General features: G+C 40.3%; 1 protein-coding gene across 1 annotated transcript in view; it reads left to right on the top strand.

The window, feature by feature from the left end:
* Positions 1-27,162, top strand: part of Fhip1a (FHF complex subunit HOOK interacting protein 1A) — a 147,610-nt gene that overhangs the window by 81,423 nt on the left and 39,025 nt on the right. The window contains exons 4-6 of the mRNA XM_090356862.1: positions 11,491-12,117; positions 19,664-19,822; positions 21,892-21,978. Of these exons, the coding sequence (XP_090212988.1) occupies positions 11,491-12,117; positions 19,664-19,822; positions 21,892-21,978 (873 nt within the window). The remainder of the gene's footprint in view (positions 1-11,490; positions 12,118-19,663; positions 19,823-21,891; positions 21,979-27,162) is intronic.

The raw sequence follows: 27,162 nt of genomic DNA, 5'->3' as shown, positions 1-27,162 counted from the left end.
CAAGAAATGACTTTAACATCGCTTTACAAAACTCTATTTTAATTTTTTTTGTCAGTCCTGGGCTAGAGCTTTAGCACTTGAGCCTCAGCACTACTTCTGGTTTTTTTCTTTGTATATGGTATGGAGGACTCAAACCTGGGTCTTCGTGCATGCTAGGCAAGCACTCTACCACCAGGCCAAACTCCCAGTCTCATTTTACACAGCTTTTAACCTTTCCTATTTCCCTGCTCATTTCATCCAGTCCTTAAACTCTACTAAAATTTACCAAGTACTGTGCTTTCTATTATGACTCTCCACAGATCTATAGAGTAGTTAGCATTAACTTCCTCATTTTACAGATGAGGAAATAGAAAATTACAGAGGTTAAATAACTTGCTTGAATTTTTATAACTAGCAAATTACCAAGTGAGTCCTTAGATTTTAGTCCCTTGACTTCAGCACGCTACTATTTTCAGGCTAGTGGCCCCTGTGCAATTTAAGAAAAAAATTTCAGTCTATACCTAAATGTCTGTCTTCTTTGCAAAGCTAATGTTTAAAAAAATTATTTATTTGGCTTCTCAGTGACTCTTCTCTGATCTACTGGTGTGGATAATTAAGGGTTGGATGTTCAGAAAATTGACTGGCCTTCCCTTTTCCTCAGGGAGTTTATCAGTAATAAAATAAGCAAAATCGGCATTCTTTACTACTTGTTCAACATTATACTCCCCAGGTGAGCTGGTAAGTGGCTATTTATGTGACAGTCTTTTAATGACTACCCAGCTCCTTCCTGTGTCCAGAAACAACACATGAGATAAAGCACCAAGTTTGTAAATCACAGCAATTTTAGGGGACACCGTTTTAATCAAAAAGGAACAAAATAAATCTGTTTCTGGGTTGGTCACACTTTGTGGTTTCTTGTCACCATCTAGGATAAAAAGCTTCCATGACTTTTTTTGTGCATTACCCATTCTCTGACTTTGTAGTGTTTGTAGTTTAAATCGATTGTCTCTGGACATATCTGCCATAAATAGGAGGGGAAGAAAGTACTTCAGCACTTTTTCTATTGTTTTATGTTTACAATATAAATGTATATTAGTGTATTGTATTTATTCATTAAGCTATTTTTTTCCTCATCAGTCCTGGGGCTTGAACTCAGGGCATAGGCACTGTCCTTGGGCTTTCTCAAGGTTAGCATGCTTCCAGCTGGGCCACAGAACCACTTCTAGTTTTTTCTGTGTACGTGGTACAGAGGAATTGAAACCAGGACTTTGTACATATTAGGTAAACACTCTACTGCTAGGCCATGTTCCTGGCCCCTGATGCTTATTTTTTAACTGCTAGAAATGCACAATCAGGTGAGAAGTATTTTTCAGATCTAGTCATCTCATTGACAGATGGAATCTAGCTTTTTAAATACATAATCTTTGCTCCAGGGCTCCATATTGTTTGTTGGTTTGTGTATAATTCTTTTGGTTATAATCATTCCTTCTGGGTATCTGTGATGTATCCATTTGAAATCCATGCCACTTTCAAAGGCATGTTATGTCCTTAACTCCCTGATTTTATGTCAGTAGGTTGTCTGCCCTGTCCAATTCTATTCTAGTCAAGCTTTTTATACAATGTGGCAGTGCTGTTAGAATGGTCCTGTTTCTGAAACATTTCATTCATCTTTCACATTGGTGAAGTTGTGTGTGTGTGTGTGTGTGTGTGTCCGTGTGTCCCCGTGTCCGTGTCCGTGTCCCTGGCCTCTAACTCAGGACCTGGGCACTGTTCCTGAGCTTTTCTGACTTAAGCTAGCTCTCTACACTTCAATCACAGCTCTACTACTGGCTTTTTGATAGTTAATAGGAGAGGAGAGTCTCATGAACTTTCCTGGCCAGGCTGGCTTCACACCATGATTTTCAGATCTCATCTTGAATAGGTATGATTACAGTCATGAGCCACTGGTGCCTGGCTTGAAAAGATAAGTTTTGGTCCCAGGTCATATTTCATGAACCCTAAGGATATACATCTCATAGGGGATTAGGTACACATTGTAAGTACTTAGCATTTTCCTTTTCTGGCAGAAAAAAATAGCAATTTGTGGGTAAGGAGAAGTTTGTTGTAGGGAATGGTGTGTGGTGATCAAGTAGTTCCTTTTGCAAAGTGAGACCTGTTCTTAGTGTTGGCTTAGTCATTTCTCTAACTTTGGCTAGGTCATTTTCTTTTTGAAAACCTTTTTAGGCTTAACTTTTCCTTTTAAACAAACCTTAAAAATACTTATAGTTTCAGTCTAGAGAGGCCCTGAGGGCTTTTTAGTTACCTTATGAATGAGAGTACCGGTTGAGAAACTCTCTTGGCGGGCAAATTGGCTATTGTTCTTTAGAAGTTTATTTAGCTTACAGTACTAATACATCTCTGTCTAAGTCAGGGGGGATTTAAGCTGGAGCCTCAGCCTTCTGTGTGTGTGTGTGTGTGTGTGTGTGTGTGTGGTGGGGTAGGCATGGGGGGAGGAGACATGGGGCTTGATCTTGGTCTGGGTGCTGTCCCTGAGCTCTTCAGCTCAAGGCTACTGCCCTACTCCTGAGCCTGGGTGTTATCCCTGAGCTTTTCAGTTCAAGGCTACTACTGTACTACCCTTGAGCCAAGCACCACTTCTCCTTTTCTAGAGGTTAATTGGAGATAACAATCTCAGGTCCTTTTGTGTCCTGGCTGGTTTTGAACCTTGATCCTCAGATCTCAGCCTCCTGAGTAGCTAGGATTACAGGCATGAACCACTGAGCCCAGCTAAGCCTTGGCCTTTTAAGGAATGTACAAGCTAATGTGGATGCATAAAACTCCTTATTACAAAGAGATTAATAATTACTTCTCTTCGAAGTCATCATGGACAGAAATGGCCTGACAAATGGAGAAAGTGGTTGTTTTGTGTTTTATAATATGAATATTGGAAATGAATGTTTTGTTTTAGCCTTTTTGGGATTGTGGGGAAAAAAGGTGGAGAAGATAAAAAATTCAGGATAATATATGTGGGTTGGGAATGAAAGAAAGACTTCAGTTGATAGGAATGAATGCTTTGTATTCAATATTTTGGAGTTTCATATGGCATTCTTTGTAGTGAGTTGTTCCACTGGGGGGAAACAACAGTATTGTGTTAAAAATCTGACTCACACCTTTTGCCTGTTGGAGCCACAGTCCCTGCTTTGTTGAGAAAATCATAGAAATTCTTAAAGGGATTTAAAGTCAGAATGTGGCAAAGACAAAACAAGATGGCCACATTTTATTTACTGAAGTGTCCCTTAGCTGCATAGAGCAGTGCTTTTGTATGGGATATTGAAGGAAATTAAGTCATCAAAGTCTGCAGGACTCAGAGTTTTCTGTTAGGATCCTTGAGTAAAAAATACAATACACCTATCTATATTTGACTGATTCTGTTCTGCTGTTTATCAGTAACATCTTTCAAGAGCTGTCATAGATAGAAGATAGTGCCTGACCCAAGTCTTGCCCTTCTAGTTACAGTATCTTGTATAGAGCTCCGTGTCACTGTCAGGGCAGTTAGTTGTCTAAGTGGCTAGGATCATATTCAAAGCACATTGTGACGCTGGGGCTTATCAGTAGATAGACCTGGATAAATCCAGTGGTCTTGTGGCAGCCTCAGAATAGTTCTGGAGTAGGCATTGAGTAGTAGTTGCATTCCTTATAAGTGACTGGAAAATGAAGTGAGGAAATAGCATCTGCTTGTACATCCTTATACCTCTGAATGGCCACCTTGTAACTTAAGTTGCAGTGAATCTAAACCCCATTCTTTCTAGGTTTTCCTTTTCGTTGGACCTTCCAGTGGCATCTGGCCATACCCCGCAGGCCCTATTGGCACATAAAGTTCTTTATGCACTTCTATTACTCCTACTTCTTATTTAGTCTTCAGAAATACAAAGCTGCTTAGAGTTTCTGGCCATCAACACCCTGGTTTCATGCCTCTTTGCCTGACCACTTGCTCTTATTTCTGCCCGATTATTCAGATGCTTGGCTAAATGCTTTTCTTTCTCCAGAATTGTTTTGAACTTCATTTCCTCTGGAGGCCTCTTCCTACTGCCTTTTATATTTACATGCTGCATTGCAATCTCCCTGGGTTTTCTTACACTGTTAAACCAGTCATCGTTTGTTTTTGTTTTTGTTTTTGTTTTTTTTAAATTATAAGTACGTTATATTCTTTCCAACTTCACTGTGAGTGCCTCCAGATCAGCACCATTAGTAATTTATCTACATTTTTAGTGTCCAGAACTGAGTGTGACAGATTATAGATGTTTAATGAACTGTTGAACTGAAAGGCAGGAAATAAAACTGCAGAAGATCTGAACAATCTAGGAAACAGCTTCAATCTTATACACTACTTTGAAAATATTGAATAGTTAGCTTGCAGGAAGTTCTTTGGACTTGGCTTGAATTCAATGATCAGAAAAAAGCATGTCTTACTGTTTACTTTTTATAGTTACATATGAACAGTTTATAATATAGTATATTAGGCTTTTATTGCTTGTATTTATGACTTTGCATTTTCATAATAGAAGAGGGTAAAAATAGAAGGAAGCAGTGGTTCACCAGGCAATTAATAGATTGCTATGTAAACTAACCACTTGTTATTTCGTGATTTTATACCTTTCTGTATTCATTGTCTTATCTACTTCTTTCAAGCATTGGCTGCTAGCCGTGTCTGTCCCTAGAGCTACAAGAACATAGGAAGTAGGTTAAAAAAAGTCAGTCAGAGGGCAGAGCTTGGCAGTATATGCCTGTAATCTTAGCACTGAGACATAAGAAGTCTGAGACCAGCGTGGGCTGTCTTAAAAAGAAAAAGAATACAGTAATGGTGATAGATGAAGAAAAACAGTAGATTTAGTCACCTTTGTCATCTTGGAGAGAATGAGGATGGGAAAATAAATGGAACCATCTCTATTGCTTAGGTCAAATGTCTTCTCACAAAGGTGGAAAGTATAGTATGTTTTGATTGTAGCATCTCGTATAGAGTTCCACATAACGTTACTCTGTTGAAGAAGCATATGGCAGCTGGGTGAGGTGGCTCACACCTGTAATCCTCGCTACTCAAGAGTAGCCAGTCTAGGCACTAAAAAATGTGAGACTTATCTCCAATTAACCACTAGAAAACCAGAAGTGGAGCTGTGGCTCCAGGGGTAGGATGGTAGCCTTGAGCTGAAGAGAATAGGGATAGCACCCAGGCCCAGAGTTCAAGCCCCATGACTGACAAAAAGAAAGTGGCTCAAGGTGTAGGGTAGCCTTGAACTGAAACAGATCAGGGACAATGCCCAGGCTGAGGTCAAGCCCCATGACTGACAAAAAAAAAAAAAGCATATGTAGATTTGTCACATGTGCTTGAAGCTTATTCACTTGCCATGTTCATCTTTACCCATTTGATCTTTATCTTGTGGTAGACTAAATAACTAAATGACTTAAAGCCTCAGAGAGATGAAAGTTGAGAGGTATTAGAGAACTTTAATCTTCTGACTATCTTAAGAAGATTTTGTATGTTAACAGGTAAAAATTTCTATCTGTCACACAAGCTTTACAACTAGCCCCAAATGTGCTGGTAGAAAGTAAAACAAAAGCTCTCCTTAAGACAAAGGGCATAAGGCATTGATGAGAGCTCCTGTTACACCAAAAAGTGGTTGCATCTGTAGAAATGACAACAGTTCCACTACTGCAGACTCACTGAGAAGGCTAGTTTCCCCTCCCCACTCACCCCGCCCCATGGTTAAAGCTAGTTTTCTTTGGAATGTTATTACTTAAATCATTTTTTTAAATTATTGCTCCTTCTTGGTTCTGTCTGTTTTATCTCAGAGTTAGGCAAGTTTCTGATGTTCAAGGTAAAACTGACTTTAAACAACTAGGGCAAGTACACCCTGTTCATAAGGCTGTGTTGTCCTCTTAATATGAAAAACAAATGACTTGGTGAGGTCCACTCAGCCTGTGAAAACGGGTATGGGAGGAATGTCCCAAACTGAATTGAACCCAGAAACATGGACTGGATGGAAACATATTTTTCTTGTAGTGATCTGGTACTTTAAGTGGAATTTGGCCTAGGACAGCTAAATCCTAGGTACATTAAGAGGAATGTGGCCTAGCACAGCTAAATCCTAGGTATATTAAGAGGAATGTGGCTTAGCCCAGCTAAATCCTAGGTACATAGTAGAATTTGGCCCAGCACAGCTAAAAAAAAATCACTCCTTTGTGTGATGGAAATGTTCTTTAGTAACTTGTGTGTTTTCCATAATTCTACTTTAAATTAGCATTCCAAAGAATTTGGAGGTATGAGTATAGTCAGGTGACTTTCTTGAAATAACTAGGCTTGCACAAAGTAGTATAACTGATCACTTGTTGACACTAGATTGTATGTAAGGCAGAACAACAGTGAGATGATATCAAAGTAAATCTTACAGATAAACATGAGTGTTTATTATCAGGGAGAATCCTTTACTGGCTACCATGTGATTAATGTGAACCTTTTATTTATTTCCTATTTAGAATTTGTAACTGTTTAAATTTCAGGCTCATTATCTCTGACAAGGGTCATTATTAGAAACAGTGATAAGGAACATAATGAAAAAAATGCTTAAGAAAGAAATATGCTATCTGTTAATTATATTTATCCCCACTAATCCTTATAAATGTAGTGAAAATGGCTTTGAAACTAGGCTAAATTGAGCTAATTTGATCTGATGGTAATTGTTACACCATTGTTCACTGTTGATTTTTGTGTTTCTTTGTAGGTCTGTGGTAATTTATCTGTGGCTCTAAATGTGACCCAAGATATACACATGCATGTGCATATATCCACACAAATACCTATATTTATTAAACTTTACAGATGATCAAATGCCCAGTTATGATCAGCATTAATGTTTAAGTTACTATTTCTGATCTGAACTAGTTTTCTTAATTAACATGCATGGGCCTTACTACGTATTGATGAGTTTTGATATTTTTCAGCCTAAGAAAGTCAACTTGTGTTATAAAGAAAATGTTTGTAATGCATATTTTGCTTGTTTTTACTCCCTCAGCAACTAAGTCCCTGCAGCCTTATTCGTTTCCCCTGGAATGAATCCTTGAGACTGATGTATATAATGGGGAGGCCAGGATTGGAAAATCTGAGACAAGAATGAGGAATTAAGATTGGAGGAGCAAAGGAAAGACCAGGCCTGTAGGAGGGTCTGTGTGCAGATTGGAATTTCAGCATCCATTGGACGTTTAAGTCAGAGTTGGCGAGTGAGTGACATGAGGCAGCTTGAGAAATCAGGGAAAGAGGACTACCAGGGTTTGATGGCAGTGTGAAGGCAGTGACGGAAAAGATAAGGAGAACTCTAAGTTACATAAGGAGTCCATTTCCAGGAACAGAATCATGGCACTATTTGGGTAGCAGAATTGACATATCAGTATGAAAGTTCTTCAGCTTTTTGGTGCAGACTGGGTTCCAACCAGGAAGCATTTAAGCTGTTCTCTGCCAAGTTAGGACCAATGCCAGGGTGTGGTCTTCAAAACCCACTTGAAAAGCAGGTTATGGGTGTGTGTGCCTGGAAGGGAAGGGGAGATGTCCTGGGAGGGCCTGACACCTGAGGAACAGGTTCAGATTATGTGATAACCGTGGGTTTAATCAGCACCTTGTAGTACACACAGTGCTCAAGGCCTTGGTAACACACCCATCTTCTAGGGAGTAAAACCAGTGGCTAAGGCTGGGAATAAGCGACCGTTCCTTGTGAGGGCTGTTAGAACTCTGTTCTCACACTTCTCTGCCATTTACCCAGAAATAGCACAGACGAGGGAATACAAGGAGGGTTAAAACATTTCAGTTTAGAAGTGTTAAGCGGTTTGCAGTCTGTATAAAATTCTCAGTTCTTTTTAAGATTTCTTTTAGTATGGCTGGAGGACTGTTTAGTAGAAAGGAAGGCTAGTTTTTGAGAAAAATATGATTTATGGCCATGTAAATGGTTTTTCTGTATATTATAATTAGATATAAGTATTTATACATATATGTAAATTGATATTGCCTTTGAATTTCTGAGAATTGAGATTTTCAATAATTCTTTTAAACTCATTTTTTTAGACACTACAAAAAATTTTGCCTACTTTTATTTTTAATTATGTTAGGCAATTAGAGAAATTTATAAGAAGAAAAACAATGAACCTTATACATACATATTTTTTCTCTTGTTTTTTTGGTGGTGGTACTGGGCTTTGAACTCAGTCTCCAGCTAGGCAGGTGCTCTACCACTTGAGCCATCCTCCAAGACCTTGAGATTTATTTTTAATCATGCATCTGTTTCTAATATGTTTTATTTACCTCAAGTAGAGGTTTGTATAATTTAGCAACAATAGTTACATTGTATGGTGAGATAGCATTTTTATTAATATTCTTGCCATTTGGGTAATAATTTTATTGATAGAATCTATTGGTATGAACCTTCTTTTGTACTAGTCCCTTAGGGCTTGAACTCAGGGCCTGTGTGCTGTCTGAGCTTTTCTTCAAGTCTAGTGTTCTACTACTTGACCTACAGCCCTACTTCTGGCTTTTTTGATGATTGGTTGGAGATAGGACTCTAATGGACTGACTTGCCTGCGCTGGCTTCTAACTACAATCCTTAGATGTCAGCCTCCTGATTAGCTAGGATTATAACTAGGAGCCACTGGCACCCAACCATAAACCTTTTTTTTTCTAGTTCTTGGACTTGAATTCAGGGCCTGGGTACTGTCCTTGGGCTTTTTCAAGGCTAGTGCTTTCCCGCTTGAATGAAAGCACCACTTCCAGCTTTTTCTCTATATGTGGTAGAGTTGAACCAGAGCTTTGTGCATACTAGGCAAGCACTCTACCACTAGGCCATGTTCCTGGTCCCCATGAACTTTATTTTGAGGAGATATTCTTGGGTTGTTTCACTTGGGTTTGTCCCCCCAAGATTAAGTTAAAAAGCAAAGGGCAGGAACAATTTCATAGCTTATATATTATCAGATTGTTCTTCAGAAAGACTGAGGTAATTTGCCATACCTCTGTCAATATATAGGTACAATCCTGGTTTTTAGACAGATTAGACAGCCTGGGTACAGGAGAGTACATACATTTTTACTTGAAAATATAGCTGTAAAGGTAGCTCTCATAGAGCTAAGTGTATTGAGTATTGTCAGAATGTGGAGTCTTGTCGGTAGGGACTTAGGGAGCTGGAGAGTGCAGTGTTGAAGCGGGAAACCACTGTGGAACCAGTGTGGTACTGCAGTTCTGCTCTATGAGATGCTGTGTGGGTCTTGAACCCAAGGGGAAGACTCACCCATGTTCCAGGGTCCTGCTGCCAGTGAGGCTTCCAGGTGCGCAGAGAGTTCTACAGGATTTCGCAGAGGTATGAGGCAGAAATCCGGCAAAGAGATGGATGCCTAGTGGCTGCTCTGAGGCTCCCAGTTTCTAGGCCTTATTCTTCTTGTGTACCTGATCATTGAAAGCCTTCATCATGAAAAATGCCAACTCAAGGTGTGCAGTGATTTTTCCATTTGCAAAATAGCTTATTAATTTTCTAATAGAAACCATAGATTCTGTGAAAATCCATTGTTCTTTCATGACATTCTTGTCTGGTCCATAAAGATTTTCTCCCCCTGCTTCTGATAGGATAGACACTTAGATTTTATCCTAAGGAATCAATTTCCCACATTGCTCGTGTATGCTGACATAGCATTGCATATTTGCCAGCTTCCCTGGTTTCTTACAAATATTCTGTTACCTAAACACAGAACACGTAGTAGCACATCCTAGAACTAGGCCAGGAGGGCTCTGCCAAAGACAAACATTGCATGCAATTCAGCAAAACAAAAATGAGCCAAGATAACATCATTGATAAATTGCCTGCTTATTTAGGAAGTATTAAGTATATGCCTTTTAAAGGGCATATACTTCTTATTTAAAATGCATTGTTAAGTTAAATAGAAGTTGAGGTATAAAACTGTTGAAATTTCTAGGTCCCAAAGTATAGAAATAATCAGTGGCCTGAGAGGGGTAAGAAATGTTGAAATGACCACCATGGTAAGAGAAATAGACCAGGGATATGACACAACTTGCTCGAGGATTTAAAATTTTTACCCTTGTATTCTTTTTGTAGCCAGGTGCTGGTGGCTTACACCTGTAATCCTAGCTACTCAGGGGGCTGACATCTGAGGATCATGGTTCAAAGCCAGTCTGGGTAGGAAAGTCCCCGTGAGACTCTTATCTCCAATTAACCGCCAGAAAACTGGAAGTAGTGCTATGGTTCAAAATAGTGGAGTGCTAGCCTTGAGCAAGAAGATCTCAGGGTCAGTGCCTAGGCCTTAAGTTCAAATACCATGACTGACAAAAAGAATTTTTGTGTGCTAAGGTGTATTAAACAAAGTACATCATCATAGCCATTTTAAGTGTGAAATTCATTTGCATTAACTATATTCATAGTCATAGTCACTATCACCACTATTTTTATGACTTTTTATTACTCTATAGTTCAGGGATTTATTTTGTAATTGTTTATCAGATTTTTTTTTAACAGTCCTAAGGCTTGAACTCGGGGCCTGGGCACTGTCCTTGAGCTTTCTCAAGGCTAGAGCTCTACTACTTGAGGCACAGCATCATTTCAAACCCAGGGCTTTATGCATGCTAGGTGCACACTCTACCACTAGGCCACACTCCAGGCCTCCCCCTCCCCCTACCTTTTTTTTCTTAAAGAAATGAAGCATTCAAACTCTTCCCTTTTAAGTTTCAGTGTGGTAGGGTTAATTCTGCAGTGATGGATCTACCCTTCAGTTGCCTTTCTTCTTCCTTCCTGTTGCATGCTTGGTTGGAGAAGGCTCCCACCTGAGGAGGGAGGGATAGTGTATGAGATGCTGTGCACTTCTACTGAAATCTTCAGGGCAACTCCATTTCCAGGAGAATAGGAATAGTCTGATTTTCTTTTATTTAATGTACCTTTAAATTTAAGAGAGACAGTTTATCATTAGCAGTTTTCTAGAGAAAGTTTGAAAACTTACCATTCCCTCTGAACATAAAAGGGATTGTTACTCATGTATTTTCCCCTTTAGGTTATTACATTTGATAATTATAGATGTTCCATGAATCATTTACTTTTTTCATATTTCTTCATGTTTCTCAAGTCTTCATAATAAAAATCTAAGACATTAATTCATATCTTCATGCTATTTTCTTTGGTTCTTAGGTTGCCCCAAATTATAACTATTGTAAATTCTCATCTCCAGGTGTATTTTTTTCTATAGTTTAACTCTTTATTTTATGATAAGTGGAGAGGAAGGGAGGGAAGGAACAAGAGAGGGAAGGAAGGAATGAAGAAGGAAGGAAAGGAAGACGTGACAAATTCACAATGCTTATATAAATCTTGTGGTCAAGGTCTTTTGCATTTTTGATGATGGCTCAGTGAAAATCAGTAGTAGTAGTAGTAGTAGTGTGTGTGTAGGCTATTTTTTTTCATCAAGAGATATTTGATTAATGCTGAATGTTTACTTTGCTTACAGGTTGTGAAAATCTTAGAGAAGCATGACCCCTTGAAGAACACCCAGGCCAAATATGGCTCCATCCCCCCAGATGAGGCCAGCGCTGTGCAGAACTATGTAGAACACATGCTCTTCCTGCTAATTGAAGAGCAAGCCAAGGATGCTGCCATGGGGCCAATTCTGGAATTTGTGGTCTCGGAGAACATCATGGAGAAGCTCTTCCTGTGGAGTCTGAGGCGGGAATTCACTGATGAGACTAAAATGGAGCAGCTAAAGATGTACGAGATGTTAGTCACGCAGTCCCACCAGCCCCTGCTGCACCATAAGCCCATACTGAAGCCCCTGATGATGCTGCTGAGTTCTTGTTCAGGAACAACCACGCCTGCTGTGGAGGCCAAGCTGGTTGTCCTGCTCAATCAGCTCTGTTCCATCCTTGCCAAAGATCCATCCATCCTGGAACTGTTTTTTCACACCAGTGAAGATCAAGGGGCCGCCAACTTCCTCATCTTCTCTCTCCTGATCCCCTTCATTCACCGTGAGGGGACAGTTGGGCAGCAAGCACGAGATGCTTTGCTGTTTATCATGTCTCTCTCTGCCGAGAACAGCATGGTGGCCCGTCACATCGTGGAGAACACCTACTTCTGTCCAGTAAATCCCTTCCCTTAGTGTTTTCTGCTCCCTACTCCCCTTCCCTCTTCTCAACTATGAGAAATGCTTTTATTTCTTTTTATCTCTAGTGTGTCTTCTACGAAAGCTGTTTAGAGGAAATCCTCTGAAAGGAGCAGTGGCATGTAGGCTGAGAGGCTATTTGGCTGAGCACTGGCAGCTCAAAATAAGCTACCAGAGGAAATTGGATGTGCTACTATTTCTTGATGCATTTTTAGGGGGCTGGAACAATTTCAGTTTTTCTTTTTTTCTAAGAACATATCCTGAGACATTTGTAAAACCTGCACTTTGTAAATTCTTAGCTTTTGTGGTTGAGCTTGTTCCAGTGAGTCAAGCCAGCTGATAGCTGCTTTCTTAAATTAGTTTCTCAACAAGGTAATGACTATTAGTTGTAGACCCAACACATTGATTTTTTTTTTTTTTTGGCTAGTCCTGGGGCCTGAGCTCAGGGCCTGAGCACTGTCCTTGGGCTTGCCTCAAAGCTAGCACTCTACCACTTCAGCCACAGCACCTCTTCCGGCTTTTCTATGTATGTGGTACCAAGGAATGGAGCCTGGGTCTTCGTGAACGCTAGGCAAACACTCTACCACTAGGGCAAACTCCCAGCCCCCAAAGCATTGATTTTATTTTGAAAAATGAATACACATTTGCAGTCACAAGAATTCTCTGTGTGGTTTTTAAATTCAAACTATAGAGAGCAAGAGATAGCTTGGAGTCTAGGCCTAATCAAGTCCAGAAAATACTGGAAGCAATTTGAGATTCACAGGAGTTCTTAGGCCTCAGAGTGATTTTTGATGTTTCTCCTGTCTTTGAAGAAGGGCATAAATGACAGTTATAAGTTTATGCCTTTTGCTCTTGGGCAGCAGCAACTAATATTTCAATTGTCTGGTCTTTTCACCAATCTTTATACTATATATGGCATTAAACCCGTAGAAGAATGTGGGGGACCTTTAAGTAAGTTCTGCTGGAACCAGGAAGATGAGTTGCTATAGGTAGATTAAATTCACAGTTAACTCTGAACAGGAAGATTTTGGCCAGTGGTGGTGTGTTCCCTGGAGGACATTTAGAAATGGATGTGGATGTGTTTGGTGGTTGTCATAGAGACGTGAGGGTCAACTGGCAGGTTGTGTGCAGGGTCTACAACTGACCATGCTGAGTAGCAAAAGATTACATCCATTGTGATGGTATTTACCGAAAGCTTTAGAGCACAAAACCTTAATGCCTAATATTTCTTGGTTGCACATAGGTAGACAGACAAGCAGATACCCCTCCATCCACCCCTACACTAAAGGTACAAAAACAAGAACAAGAATGCTATAGACTGTGTTTGTCTGCAACTGTAGTTTGAGGAATGAAGGAAGGTAAAGTCATGTACTGAGATTAGGGTAGAGTTAAGTTGTATTTGTAACATTTTATTCATTTGTTGTGTTGCTTTTGCTTTGGATTAAGGCCCAGTCTTTGAGCATGCTGTGTCTGAGCTCCACTACTCAGCTCCACCCCTAGTCAGTAACATTTTACGTTTTGGAAGAGTGCAGAGTGCCTGAAGAAATTATAACAAAGTGCTAAAATCTGTTCAGTTATCTAGTGTGTTTTGTATGTTTGTCATACATAATTAAAACTTTGAATCAAATAGGGCATGCCTTTAATATTTAGATTTCAGCTAAGTGCTGTAGGCATATTTTACTGAGTAACTGTTGCTTTCCTAAAAATGTGTTTGCAAATGTTGTGCAGTTCATGAAAATGGAGGGAACAAAATCACCAGCTGACCTCATTTGCTGGAGTGGAAGAAGAGCTTCGTGGTGTTAAGTTGCCCCTCAGGACAAGACTCCATCATTTCATTTGTACCCAGTTTTCTATAATTACATCTGACCACATAATTAAAACAAAAAGGCCCCTTTATGGTGCAGATAAAAGCATACTCTATTAACCAGCCAGCTAAGGGCCACCATTGACAGAAAGCTTTCTCTAATTACTGTGAGTGTCAGAGTCTGTTAGCATCAGGCCATTGGAAGAGTAATGAGTCTTTCGGCAAATTGGGTTTCTTTACCAAAGTTCTGTCCTTATGAAGAACAGTAGATGGGAAGAGGACACCACAGACGTTGTTGCCTCTTTAAGTAAAGGCTAGTAAGGATAAACAAGAGAACAGGATGGTGCCAAAGATGGTGGGAGATGAAATAATCTTATGCTATTTGGCATTTTTGGTTGTTTTTTTTTTTGCCAATCCTGCAGCTTGAACTCGGGGCCTGAGCATTGTCTTTGGGCTTTCTCAAGGCTAGAGCTCTACACTGGAGCCACAGCACCACTTCTGGATTTTTATGCTAGGCAAACGCTTGGCTCTATTATTTGGCATTTTTAATCACATATTTATGGTTACGTCCATGCCTTTTGTGACATGGCTGGTGAATGCAGGAAAAAGCCTACTATACATAAATTAAGAAGTGCACGTTGAAGTAAGTGACCTGTAGGTACACAGCTGAGGTAGGAAGTTATTTATTTATATTTATCCTACATCTAAAATTTATGATGTTTTTTATTTTGGCAAATCATATCAAATGGTCTCCAGCAGGTGTTTCATTGCTAGCTTCAGACTAAAGCCATCTGCTAAAAATCTTTGTTTTTGCTAAAATTAACAAGGCGCTCAGAGTCTACCTGGGAACATTACTGTGTGGAAATTATTGTGCTAATATCAACACATGCCTTGCTTCTTTAGTCCTTGCAATAATTTGATGAAGAAACTAAAATTTAGAGAGCTTTCATAACTACTCATCAGTGGCAGACTCTGGCTGAAAACCAGATGAGTCTGATATTCAAACCCTGGTCCCAGCACCGTCATGCTACACTGCTGCCAGAAGTCCTTTGTACTTTCCATCTTGTTATCCATATGAGTTGATGTGGTGGTGATATCTTCTGTGGGTACTCTTGGGAGATGATAATTTGAAAAAAAGCATTGGGTTAATAGTGAAAATGTGTGGTCTGACTGAAGAAAAGGCTAAAATAGTAGGTGGGCATTTTATTTTTAATTAAGCCTTGAATATATCTTTAAATTTTTTATAATTTCATTTTCAAGTTAAAATGAAATTAGAGGGCCAAGAGTTTGGCCAGTGGTAGAGTGCTTGGCTAGCATGTATGAAGACCTGAGTTCAATTACTTGGTATTACATATACAGAAAAAGCCAAAAGTGGTGCTGTGGCTCAAGTGGTAGAATTCTAGCCTCGAGAAAGCCCAAGGACAGTGTTCAGGTGCTGAGTTCAAGCCCCAGGACTGGAAAAAAAATGAAATTAGAGAGCAAATGAGTATCTTGTGATACGTGCCTGTAATCCTAGCTACATGATAGGTATAGTATTATGTTGGTTCATGAGTGGCCCTGGCAAAAATACTAGACTGGATCAGAAAATAATCTAACAGCAAAAGTGCTAGAGGTGTATATCAAGTAGTAGAGATCTTACCTGGAAAGTGCAAGGCCCTCAGTTCAAATTCTAGTACTTAAGAAAAAACAGTAAATCTACTATTTCTATCAAACTCTTGAACCTGAAAAAATTATCTGTAGACCTTTCGTTACCCTACTTTTCCCCGGCAACCGGCAGCACTCTGTGTTCCTTAGGGTAGCAATTCATCCGTACATTTACGGATGAATGAGCCATCTTCTCCACCTTCCCTTTCTTCTCCTCTCCCCCAGCCTTCTGGTACTAGTGCTTGAACTCAGGGCCTCCCGCTCTCACTTTGCTTTCTTTTCATAGGGTTCTACCGTTTGAGCCATATCTTAGTTCAACATTTGCTAGTTACTTTAAGACTGAAATTCTTGGACTTTTCTGCTCAAGTTGACTTTGAGTGGCAGTCCTTCAGGTCTTAGCCACCTTAGTAGTTAGAAGGATCACAGGCATGCACCACTAATGTCTAGCTGCTGCACCAGCCTTGCATGCGGCCTGGCCCGTCACAGTATTTGTCCTGGAGCTGTGTGTGATCTGGGTGGGTAGATCTGAACTCAGAGCATCACCTCAGAAGGGAGGATATAAAGAGCTGTAAAGATTTGGGAGCTCTGCACTGTGGAAACCATAGTCTGAGACTCACCCAGGCACAGAGTTCAGTGAAACCCCATGTAAGCAGGGGGAAAAAAATGTGGTCACGATGATGTGTGCCTTTCATCCTGGGGATGAGGAAAGCATAAGTAAATAGGAAGATTTCAGTCCAGGCTGGTCCAGGCAGAAAGTGAGACCCTATTAAAAAAAATAACAAGAGTGTAAAAGGCCTGAGGAAGGAAGACCATGTCTCAAGTGATAGAGCACCTATCTAGCAAATTTGAGGCTCTGAGTTTAAACTCCTGTAACACACACACACACACACACACACACACACACACAACACACACACAAAATGTGGAATTTTGTTCCTAAGAATAGGAAATACCTTTTATTCTGCAGAATATTTTTCTCCCCATATTTCTTCATCATTCTGAAGGTTTCATCGTGATAATGCCTAGCTGGGAACTCCCCCACCCCAGCTGTCACTCGGGCCCTGGGAGTGTCCTATGGTCTGGGAAAGCTTCTTTCTGTTCCCATCCCAGCCATGCCCTTTCAGAATACTCACTTTAAAAAAAGTGAATATTAGGTATGTGTTATTTTTAATTACTGTCACTGATGTATGTAATTTGAAAATTAATGTTGCTGTAATTATATTGATATACTGAATAGTTATTCCCAGCTTTTTAGTCAGACAAATTAAGTCTGTCTTTATGAATTCATCTTCAAAGCCTCACAGTAGTTAAGAAGGCAGAAGTATGCAGAATGAAAGCCTTTGTTCTGTGGTTAATTTAGCATGAGTTAGCAAATGTAATTGATTTAAAAAATGTGACATCGAGATTAGACTTCTCTTCAAGGAGAACTTCCAGGCTCTGTTCACTTTTGCCAGAGGTTTCTGATTTATAACAGGTAACTTATTTGGGTCACATTCAAAGAATTAAAGGGATTTGAGTATGTTGACAAGGAGTTAAGTGCTTTAAATAGGGGACATCTTCTGGGGACCACAAATGCCCTGATGGTGAAAGAGATAATGATCTTGCTTATATTTCCTGAACTTAGTACCTAGTGTAAAGTCAAATGGTCAGTTCTTTTTCCCTTTTCTTTTCTTTTTTCTTTTTTTTTTTTTTTGCCAGTCCTAGGCTTGAGCTCAGGGCCTGCGGACTGTCCTTGGACTTTCTCAAGGCTAGAGCTCTACCACGTGAGCCTCAGCACCAGTTCTGGCTTGTTTTTCTGTGTATGTGGTACTGAGGAATTGAACCTGGGTCTTCGTGCATGCTAGGCAAGCACTCTACCACTAGGCCAAACTCCCAGCCCCTCCTTTTTTTTTTTTTTTTTTTTTAGTGAATGAACAGGGATTACTCACAGTAGAGCAGAGGAATGGATGTGAATTTTTGCTTTCCCCAGTATTGGAATGGATGGTTTGCCTTTTATCTATGCATGGGCTCCTAGATCATCTCCACCAGCCCTCCTGGCTCCTCCTGTGCTCCATCTGCTTTCTCTGTCCTAAGAAGACCTCCCAGGCCATTACTCTGGTGGTAGAGTTGGCTGTGTTACCCATACCTCCAGTAGGAACTAGAAGTTCTCCCTGAGATGGAGAGGACTAATGAAATCAACTAATGAAAGCCAGAGAGGTGACCACTGCCATAGACACAGAGAATGCTAGATAGACAGCACAAGGGAAGGGAGAAGCAGCAATCAATCTAGAAATTATCTCCCAAGTTTAAATACATCTGAAATCATACCCACTTAACTTTTCTCATTCTCATGTCAAGGCTCCATGCTTTTATCATACCTCACCTGTGGAAACCTCCCTCTCCATCTTTTTTTTCTGGTTTGTTTGACTTGAGAGTGCCTTCTCAAAGCACCAAACCCATATAGCATCCCATCATCTTTTCCACTGGGCTATTGACAGCTCTTTTTATCCTGACCTGTAACCCCAGTGAAATGACTTACTTTTACTATGCCTGCCTCTCTCCTCCTGGGATTTTCTGCACTTTCTTTTTCCTAGAGGATATCATCTCTTTTCTCTTTCGGCTTTTGAACATTCCATTTCCTCTGCTTGTACTGTTCTTCCCCTAAAGTCCTTTTCAGTCTGACTCATCATTGTTTAGTAGCTTAGCATCACTTTTTGTTGTTGTTGTCTGGTCACTGTCCCTGAGCTCCTTTCGCTCATGGCTAGCACTCTACTACTTGAGCCACAGCGCTACTTCTGACTTTTTCTGTGATTAATTGGAGGTAAGAATGTCACTGATTTTCCTTCCTGGGCTGATTTTGAACCATGATCCTCAGAACTTTACAGGCATGAGCCACCGGTGACCAGCAAAACACCACTTTTGAGGATATCTCTGCTGCTCCCTCTCTCTAATCCTGCAATATGTCCACCCACGCCAATGCGTGTCCTATGGCGTGGTCTGAACATTTCCAATTCTAGAGCCTTTGCCACTCCTCTCATTTTAGACAATGAGAACGTTAGTATTTCTTTTCTGGACCTCTCTAGAGGTGTTTTCTGGAATGTTCACATCCTGTTGGAGCTCCATGTTCTCTGCTGTTAGAATGCCTTTTGTAGCTAATTTCCTTGTGTGCAGTCAGTGCTGTTTCCAGCTCCTTCATCTGCTGAATCCCCTTGTCTGCCATGCTGCTGAGGCCCCTACCTGCCCAAGTAGTCTTTCCCCCCCCATTCTGTGAAATCCTTAGTTTTCCTGGATCTTATGCTCTACAAAATAAAATCGGCAAGCATTGACATTAAGTGCTTCTTTGCTGCATTTGTGTCTTTATTAGAAGCATTATCCTTCTCTTAAGGACCACAGTGGCTAACTGGATAATTTGGGGGGGGTCCCACTTTTTTAGCTACTAAGGGAAGATGTAAACCCCAGGAACTTTGATTATAACTGGATATGTTGGTTAGATGTCCTTGATAGCCACTTGATGTGTGAAGCTCATGCATTTTCTCCTCATCCTGCTGGTGTTTCAGTGGGCCCCACTTACTCTGTTCAAATGCAGTTACCTCATCTAACTGACCTCCATTACCCAGTGCTTTCTAACTTATAAACATGAACAGATTACTCATGACTTTAAATAGGCAAGGAACTACAAATCTCTCATTAAGCTCCTCTGGTCCCTGCTTGCCCTGCACCATCTCAACTCAAGGCCGCTTTAGAGGGTATTTGCATGGAAATACCTCTCTGAATTGCATTCAGTGTACTTTTCCCTACTGTTTATGACTCGGTCAGTTTCTGGAATTCTTGGGTCCACTGTGGGGTTTTACTCATCTTCGTGTTTAACCGTCTCGCTCACCCCACCCTTGTCCAGCATGGCATCTGGCAACCTGGAGAGCCAGGTCCCTGGGGGGTGGCCCTTCCCTCCCCTCCTCTCTCCACTTGGGGACTGCTTTTTTGCTTACTGATAAGTCCCTCATGTTTTTAACCTCTCACACTCAACTCTGTCTTTGGACCAGTGGCGAGTATCATTTATGAGCTGTTGGAAAGGACTTATGTTTCTATTTCTGAATGCAGGTGCTTGCAACTGGGCTCAGTGGGCTCTACTCTTCTCTGCCCACAAAACTGGAAGAGAAGGGCGAGGAGTGGCACTGCCTTCTGAAGGACGATTGGCTGCTGCTGCCATCCCTTGTACAATTCATGAACTCTCTGGAGTTCTGCAACGCAGTCATCCAGGTAACCCCCCCCCAACCCCCACTGGCACACTGGATCAGCTAGATCAGCGTCAGGATTAGAGAACAACGGAGCCTGATACCTGCTGTACTGCTAGAATAGTTAGATCATTTTACTGGAAGCCACTCAGTGCCCTCCAGTGAGTGAACATGTTAGTTTGTAGATTTCTGGGAAATTTAAGTTGAAGGAAAAAAAATGAGATTTTATCTTCTCTATAAAAACGGTTAATTCTATTTTGATTATCCACTTACCCATCAAAAAAAAGTTCAGTGCCTGACTTATTAAATAGATATTTTTAGGCTCTTAAGTACTCCAAATTATAACACTTTTACTTCAAGGTCTTCTTGGGAGTCAACAAAGGAAAACACTTTATTTTGTTTAATGGTGCATACTACATAAAGGATATTGTTATCCCAATTGAATTGAGAAGAAGTTAACCATCTTCTTAGCAATGCGAATTAAATTTACTTTGAAATTGGTCTGCTTTAGGGGAAAAGAAAATAGTCACTGAACTTCTGTATATTTGGCTTCTTTCAATGTAAACCTCCAGGTTTCTTGTTACTGTTTTCAAAAAAAATGAGATTTTACATATATTTAAGGGTGTAGTATGTTTTCATAAAAAACATTTTACTTTTATGCAGCAAAATACACCTAAATATTGGATTTATTAAGAAATCAGGTTTATTTTATGGTGATTTTTAGGGTGAAAAATGTTAGTTATAATCTGTTTATCTACCAAATAAAGAAATAGCTCCTGGAAGAAAGTGCATGTAAATTACTTTAGTTCTCATTGCATTTTTATTGCTTAGTCAGAGGAGGTTTTATTTATATAAAAGATAAATGGATTACATTTTAAATTATTTTTTCTTTTAATATTGCAGTCTATCAGCATTTTCTCACAGATGTGTGAGAATAAAAGAAATGGAAGTACTATTAGTTCCTCTTCAGGTCTACAGAGAGAGATTAACAGTAATTTAAGCATCTAGCCAGAATCCCTAGAGATTGATTTTTATTTTATTGTTTAACTTTTTTGAAAGAGAAGTAAAACTAATGGACATGATAAAGAACAGGAAGTTATATTTTGAAGTAAAGCCGTATAACTTTTTTTTTTTCTTTTCGTGGTTGCTGGGGTTTGAACCCAGGGCTCCTGTGCTTTCTTAGCAGGTACTCTCCGACTTGAGGAATATGCAGAGCCCTTTTTGCTTTTCTTATTTTTTGGTTAGTGTCTCATTTTTGTAGTTTATGTTGGCCTGGGTCTAGTTTTCTCCTTGATCATCTTAACCTTCTCTTCCTATATAACTGGGACCGCGGGTATGAACCATTATGCCCAGCTGGCCTCAAACTTGAGTCCTCCTTAAATAATAGTTTCTGCTTTTGAACATTGTTTTTTAAGAAAACGCTTTGTAACTCCCTTCCTAATATCAGAAAATGTCTCTTAAAACTGAGAAAATCCTTTCTGCTAGCAAAAGTATATTTAATTTCTGAGTTTGACAATTAAAGTGATACAGCTGGATGCCAGTGGCTCATGCCTGTCATCTTAGCTATTCAAGAGGATGCGATCTGAGTCTTGCAGTTCAGAGCTAGCCCAGGCGGGAAAGTCCATTAGACTCTTACCTCCATTAAACTACCAAAAATCGGGAAGGGAGCTGTGGTGGAATGCTATTCTTAGGTAAAAAGAAGTTCAGGGACAGCACAAAGGCCCTAAGTTCAAGCCCAAGGACTAGTATAAAAACAAACTAAAAATGAGTTATACGAGGAGACCAAGAAAGGAAACCAGGGGCAACAATTATCCTTTATAGTTTGTTAACCTTCTTATGAGTCGCTATACATGTTTGGTGTATTGTCTTCTTTTTCAAACAAACTAAAAAATTAGCATTGTTTTTCCTGAATTTGGAGTCATGTTGTTTATACTAAATAAATCATTTGAAAAAAATCATGTAGCAATAGGAGATTTGAATTATCCTTTAATTACCAAATAAATGGCCCCAAATTTGATTTTCTCTTTGAATTCTGAATGTAAAGAGAATTATTTAAGAAAGCTGACTTTTCTCTAACTGTTCACTTTGTTGTAGGTGGCACACCCCTTGATCCGAAGTCAGCTTGTCAATTACATTTACAATGGATTCTTGGTACCAGTCTTGGCCCCTGCCCTCCACAAGGTCAGTGATCAGCTGATGTTGTCTTCTGAAACTGAGGAAAGCAAACACAACACGATGGACTTCGTGGTGGCTATAACCTTGTTTTACTTCATTTTTTCTATTCAATATTTGTTTTGGGGGAGACTAGGGAGGCAGTATGGGACTTGAACTCAGGGCCTCTTGCTTGAGCCACACATGTAGCCTTTCCTGTTTTAAGATAGGATTCTCTTCCCTTTCCGCTCTGGCTGGCATCAGAGAGTGACCATCCTGCCTCTGTCTTCCATGTAACTGGGATTATAGGCAGGAGCCACTGTGCTCCTTTCCCATCCATACTTAACAGTGTCACACATGAATTGTGCAGTTAGCCACCATGTAAATTGGTGGGGTTGCTGTCCCTGAGTTTATTCTTGCCCAGGAATAGCCTTCTAGCACAGGTCTTCATGGAGAATGTTTCTTCCTCCCAACCAGTACTTTTACTACTTTTTTGAAAATGGGGCCTGATTTTCCAAAGTAAACAAGGTACTTGGTCCTGCTAGGAGTTTTCTGTTCTTTTAGGTTCAAGAGTTAACCTTAGATGTAGTTTAAACATCAAAACACTGGGATTCCCAAGTTATTTTAATAGTTTCTGGGCACAAAGAGATCAATGTGTGGAAATAGATCCATCTCAGAAAATCTAGGGCAAACCTTGGCATTTATCCCTGTCATGTGGAATGTGTGATAAGTATTGATTGTAGTGCATGGGGTGGGGTAAGTGTCCTGCACTGAATGTCCAGGCGCTGAGTGGAGGGGCTCCCTTTAGAGGACAATGCATGAGCTGCAGAATCCATTGATTGAATTGTACTCATGGACGCTTACCTTCTTCCCCATTGGGGAATAATTATTGCAATAGTAACAGCTACCATGATTACTGCTTTTCAGAATCTCTATGTTACATTTGGATACGTTAATGTTACATACATTAAGGACAGCTTTTCTACATTGTTACTCTAAAGGTGATATTGGGGGGGGGGGATACAGTTATGTAACTCAGGTAATGAGTACATTTTTTTCTGGTCAATGTCACCCATTCCCTCGCTCTCCATGTTTTCCCCTCACACCCTCATCCTCAGTTGGCTAGTTTATTTTAAACACAGTGTCAAATGAGGACCACTGATGAGCTTGTTCACCCTTGAGGCCAACTCTTTGTACATATTAATAATATTTTGTGTAATGTTTTGATACATGGGTATATTGTATATTGTGTAATGTTTAAGTCAGGGTGAACATGCTTATCTTCTCAAATATGTATTAGTCGCTTACAATGAAAACTTTAGAACCTTTTTTATTTTCTTTCTTTTTTCCTTCCTTCCTTTCTTTCTTTATTTCTTTCTTCTTTTTTTTTTTTTGAACACAGGATCTGGGCACTATCCCAGAGCTTCTTTTTGCTGTATCATTTGGCCACAGCACCACTTCTGGCTTTTTCTCTTTATGTGATATGGAAGAATCAAATCCAGGGCTTCATGCCATGCTAGGCAAGCACTCTACCACTAAGCTCCATGCCCAGGGTGGCCCCCCACTTTTTAAAAAAAAATATGTGCCTGTGCTGGGGCTTGAACTCTGGGCCTCACAGCTGGTGCTCTACACTGAGCCACAATTTCTAGCTTTTTGCTGGTTAATTGGAGATAAGGGTCTTAAAGATTTTTCTGCTTGGGCCAATTTTGAATCCAGATTTTCATATCTCAGTGTTATAAGCTTAGCTACTAGTACTCAACTCCTTGAAGCCTTTTGACATTGAATTACATTGCTATTATGTATGGTCACCTCTCTGAGATGTAACACTTCAAATTCCTTGCTCTGATTTTGCTGTAGCTGAGCAATGGGTAATCCTGCCCTTGGAAGGTTCTGGAAGGGTTTCCTGTGTTTTGAAAGATGGCAATCACACTGTTTATCATACATTAAGCTTGGTGGTGGTGCACATATTTAATCCTAGCACTCAGGAGGCTGTGGTAGGAGGATTACAAATTGGGTTTTATAGCAAAACCTTTCTCAAAACAAGAAAAAAAATCCAGTGGTTAGGATGATGCATTTTATGCTATGTATACTTTTCTATTTTCAAAAAGGAAATAGTTTGTACATTTTTCAAAGGTTGTTTAAAAAGGAAAACACAAGCACCCCCTCTCCCCGAGCCTAAAATACTTTGCTTACTGAATCTTCATGCCAGCTCTTGCTTTAGAGGGCAACATTGTATTGTGTATGGTCCAAAGTGTTTGGGGATGGTTTAAGAGGAAATTCCCAAGGTAAATGCAGATGGCAGGATTGGTGAGTACTTTTATTTCCTGGATGTCAGGTCAGAACAAGTGAGGCAGTCCGACTGACTGGTGGTAGGTTGGAAGACTGTCTAGGTATGTTGGTAGGGTCCTGGGCTGGTTGGGAGACTAGCAGGTGGCTGCAGTAGCAGCCAAACATGGTTCCAGTGCTTGCACCAACTCTGGGATTAGAAAGAGCACAGGAAGAGAGGGTAAAGAGGGTTGTGGAAATCTATCCTGACTCAGTCATGATGTTTGTCAAGTGCCTATGTTGATTTAGTGTTGTGGGCTGCTTTGGCTCCTTTCTTTAGAGTTGTTAGGAAATGAGGCAGAAGTTTGAGGAATCTGTGGTAGACAGAGCAGAGAGATATGATGACTTGATAGATGGAGGGGAGGGGAGGGTGTTCACATCAGTCTTTCTTCAAGCATGTTGAAGCTATATCAGTGACTACTGTGACCCCATAGAAAGACTGTGCCTTTGGTTTTTGCAAGAGCATCCAACTGTGTCTCACTTGGCAAATTATTCCTTAACAAGTGTGCCTGGAACAACAGAAGCAAAAAATATATATATATATCAGAAAACCTTATTTTTCCACTATCTCCTGTGTGTTGAAACAATGTGTTGAACAATGTACATATGAAAAATAATTCCAGACATTTCCTTAAGGGCAGGTGTGTTGGGTTTGTACAAGCTACTGCAGAAACCCATTTGTCTTACAGCCTTGTGTATTCCAAACACATGCATACATATTCATGATTTGTACCCTGTGGACTCAGTAATTCATGGCTTTTTGACTTAAGTTGATGGATGGAAGTTTTGGGAGGGTGGGTCTTGAGAAGGGGAGTTGGAAATTTTGAGAGGCTGGGTATAGCCAGTTGTCTGCGTGCCATCAATACATGTGTAGGTGGGACAGGCTGGAACTCAGTTAGAGCCCAGTTTGGCTTTCAATAGCAATGTATGGTTTGGATTTTTATGCCCAGTGCAAATCATGACTGAAGATTTTAAGAGCAATTAAGAAGCATCTTCAAATTATTACCATTATAAAGTATTAATGAGTCATAATTGAATGCTGAGGTAACTAGAGGAACATGCCATGGTGAGATAGAGCAGAGAGGCCTCAACCTCATTGTTGGCTCCCTTTCTCCCTCCTATTCATGCATCTCTGGTCTAGGAGTTGAAAGTGAGAGCTTAGAGGTGGAAGGAGAAGAGTGACCTGTCTTCCTGCTGGTTGTTTTAGGCAGATTGCCTTTTGTAGTTTTAGATACTTGCCATGTCATGTTCCTGCCACTCTGTTGTCCACTGGGTCACTTTTTGATGCAAAATACTTTGATGAGCCAGGTCCAGTGGCTCACGCCTGTAATCCTAGCTACTCAGCAGGCTGAGGATTGCGGTTCAAAGCCAGCCCAGGCACTAAAGTCCTAAAGTCCATGAGACTCTTATCTCCAAATAACCACTAGAAAACGGGAAGTGGGGCTGTGACTCCAGGGGTAGGGTGGTATCCTTGAGCCCAAGAGCTTAGGGACAACGCCCTGGCCGAGTTTAAGCCCATGACTGACAAAACAAAAAACAAACAAAAACACTTTGATGTTACATGTCTGGTTTCCAACCACGTTCAGTGAGGAAGTTGTTCCTTTCGGTGGGAAATGCAGAAAACACTAGAATCCGAAGTATAGAATTTGGGATGGCATCTGGACTTTGGAATTTGGAGATTTAAAAAATTTGATGGTTCCAGTAGTTACTTTGTGTTTTTCAATAAATAAGAAAATCTCAGGGTTCTGTTGTTGTTCCTAGAGTTTGAACTCAGGGTTTAAGTTCACGGCCATAACTTTTTTGCTCAAAGCTAGTACCCTACCACTTTGAGCCACAGCTCCACTTCCAGTCTTCTGGTAGTTTATTGGAGGTAAGAGTTTCACAGACTTTCTCGTCTGGGCTGGCTTTGAACCAGAGTCCTCAGATTTCAGCCTTCTGAGTAGTTAGGATTACAGGTCTGAACTTGGCTGAAAATCTGAGTTTTTTAAAAATAGCACAGAAGGTATAGATTTTATGGAACATATCTTTGCTGTTCCTGCCAAATATAAATGGAGAGAATAAAATGCAGTTAGACATAGCATGCTTTGGACACTTGTAGAATTTTAGTACTGAATGTAATTCTGGAGATGGTCTGGTCCTATCTCCTCATACTTTAACTCAAGGCATCCAGTATCAGAGAGGGTAAATGACTTGCTTTTGCCTACACATCTGATTACTGGACAGTCTCGAGCCAGATGCAGACCTTCATTGGGGTCTCTTTCCATGAGTCCCTTAGAACTAAATCATGCAAAAGGAACTTGCTTTTGTGCAAGATAGAAGGATTCTTGGGAGAGCAAATACTCTCCCTCCCAGGCCCCTGGCAGTGCAGACCTTGCTTGAATGTGTCCACATTAATCGTTTAATGGCCTTTCCTCTAGGTAAGACTATTCGAAAAGGATAGCTTGCACCATCTAGTGGATCTGAGAGAAGGCTCTCAGGTTGAATTTTTGGTGGCCCTCTTTTGAAGTGAATAAGCATGACTCTTATTTAGTGCATTAGAAGACACTCGGGTGGAGGAAACCTTTGCTTTGTCCTGAGGTGGTTTTAGCAGCCTGGAATGAAGGAGGGATGACACTGCAACTCACAGCAGGGAAGGGGGGTGGGGACAAGGTGTATTGTTGACCTTGCTTCTTCCTCTTTTGGTAGTGCTGGAAGGAGCTGAGGCAGGGGTTATAATTTAGCCCTGTTTTCTCTCCCCATGCTTGGAATCTTTCACTCATTAAGCTAAACATTAGCTCTTCTATAATGGACCTTCCCATTATAGTTGGGTAACGGCCAAATCCTATTATTCTGAGGATTCCTCTAGTGTTCATTTAGACAAATAGCTTATTGAAGAATATACAGTATTCT

The sequence above is a fragment of the Megascapheus bottae genome, chromosome 23 (genome assembly GCF_031878675.1).
Source record: "Megascapheus bottae isolate mThoBot1 chromosome 23, mThoBot2.hap1, whole genome shotgun sequence".
Lineage (NCBI taxonomy): Eukaryota > Metazoa > Chordata > Mammalia > Rodentia > Geomyidae > Megascapheus > Megascapheus bottae.
Note: the sequence above shows the minus strand (reverse complement) of the source record. Positions and strands in the feature narration are given on the sequence as shown.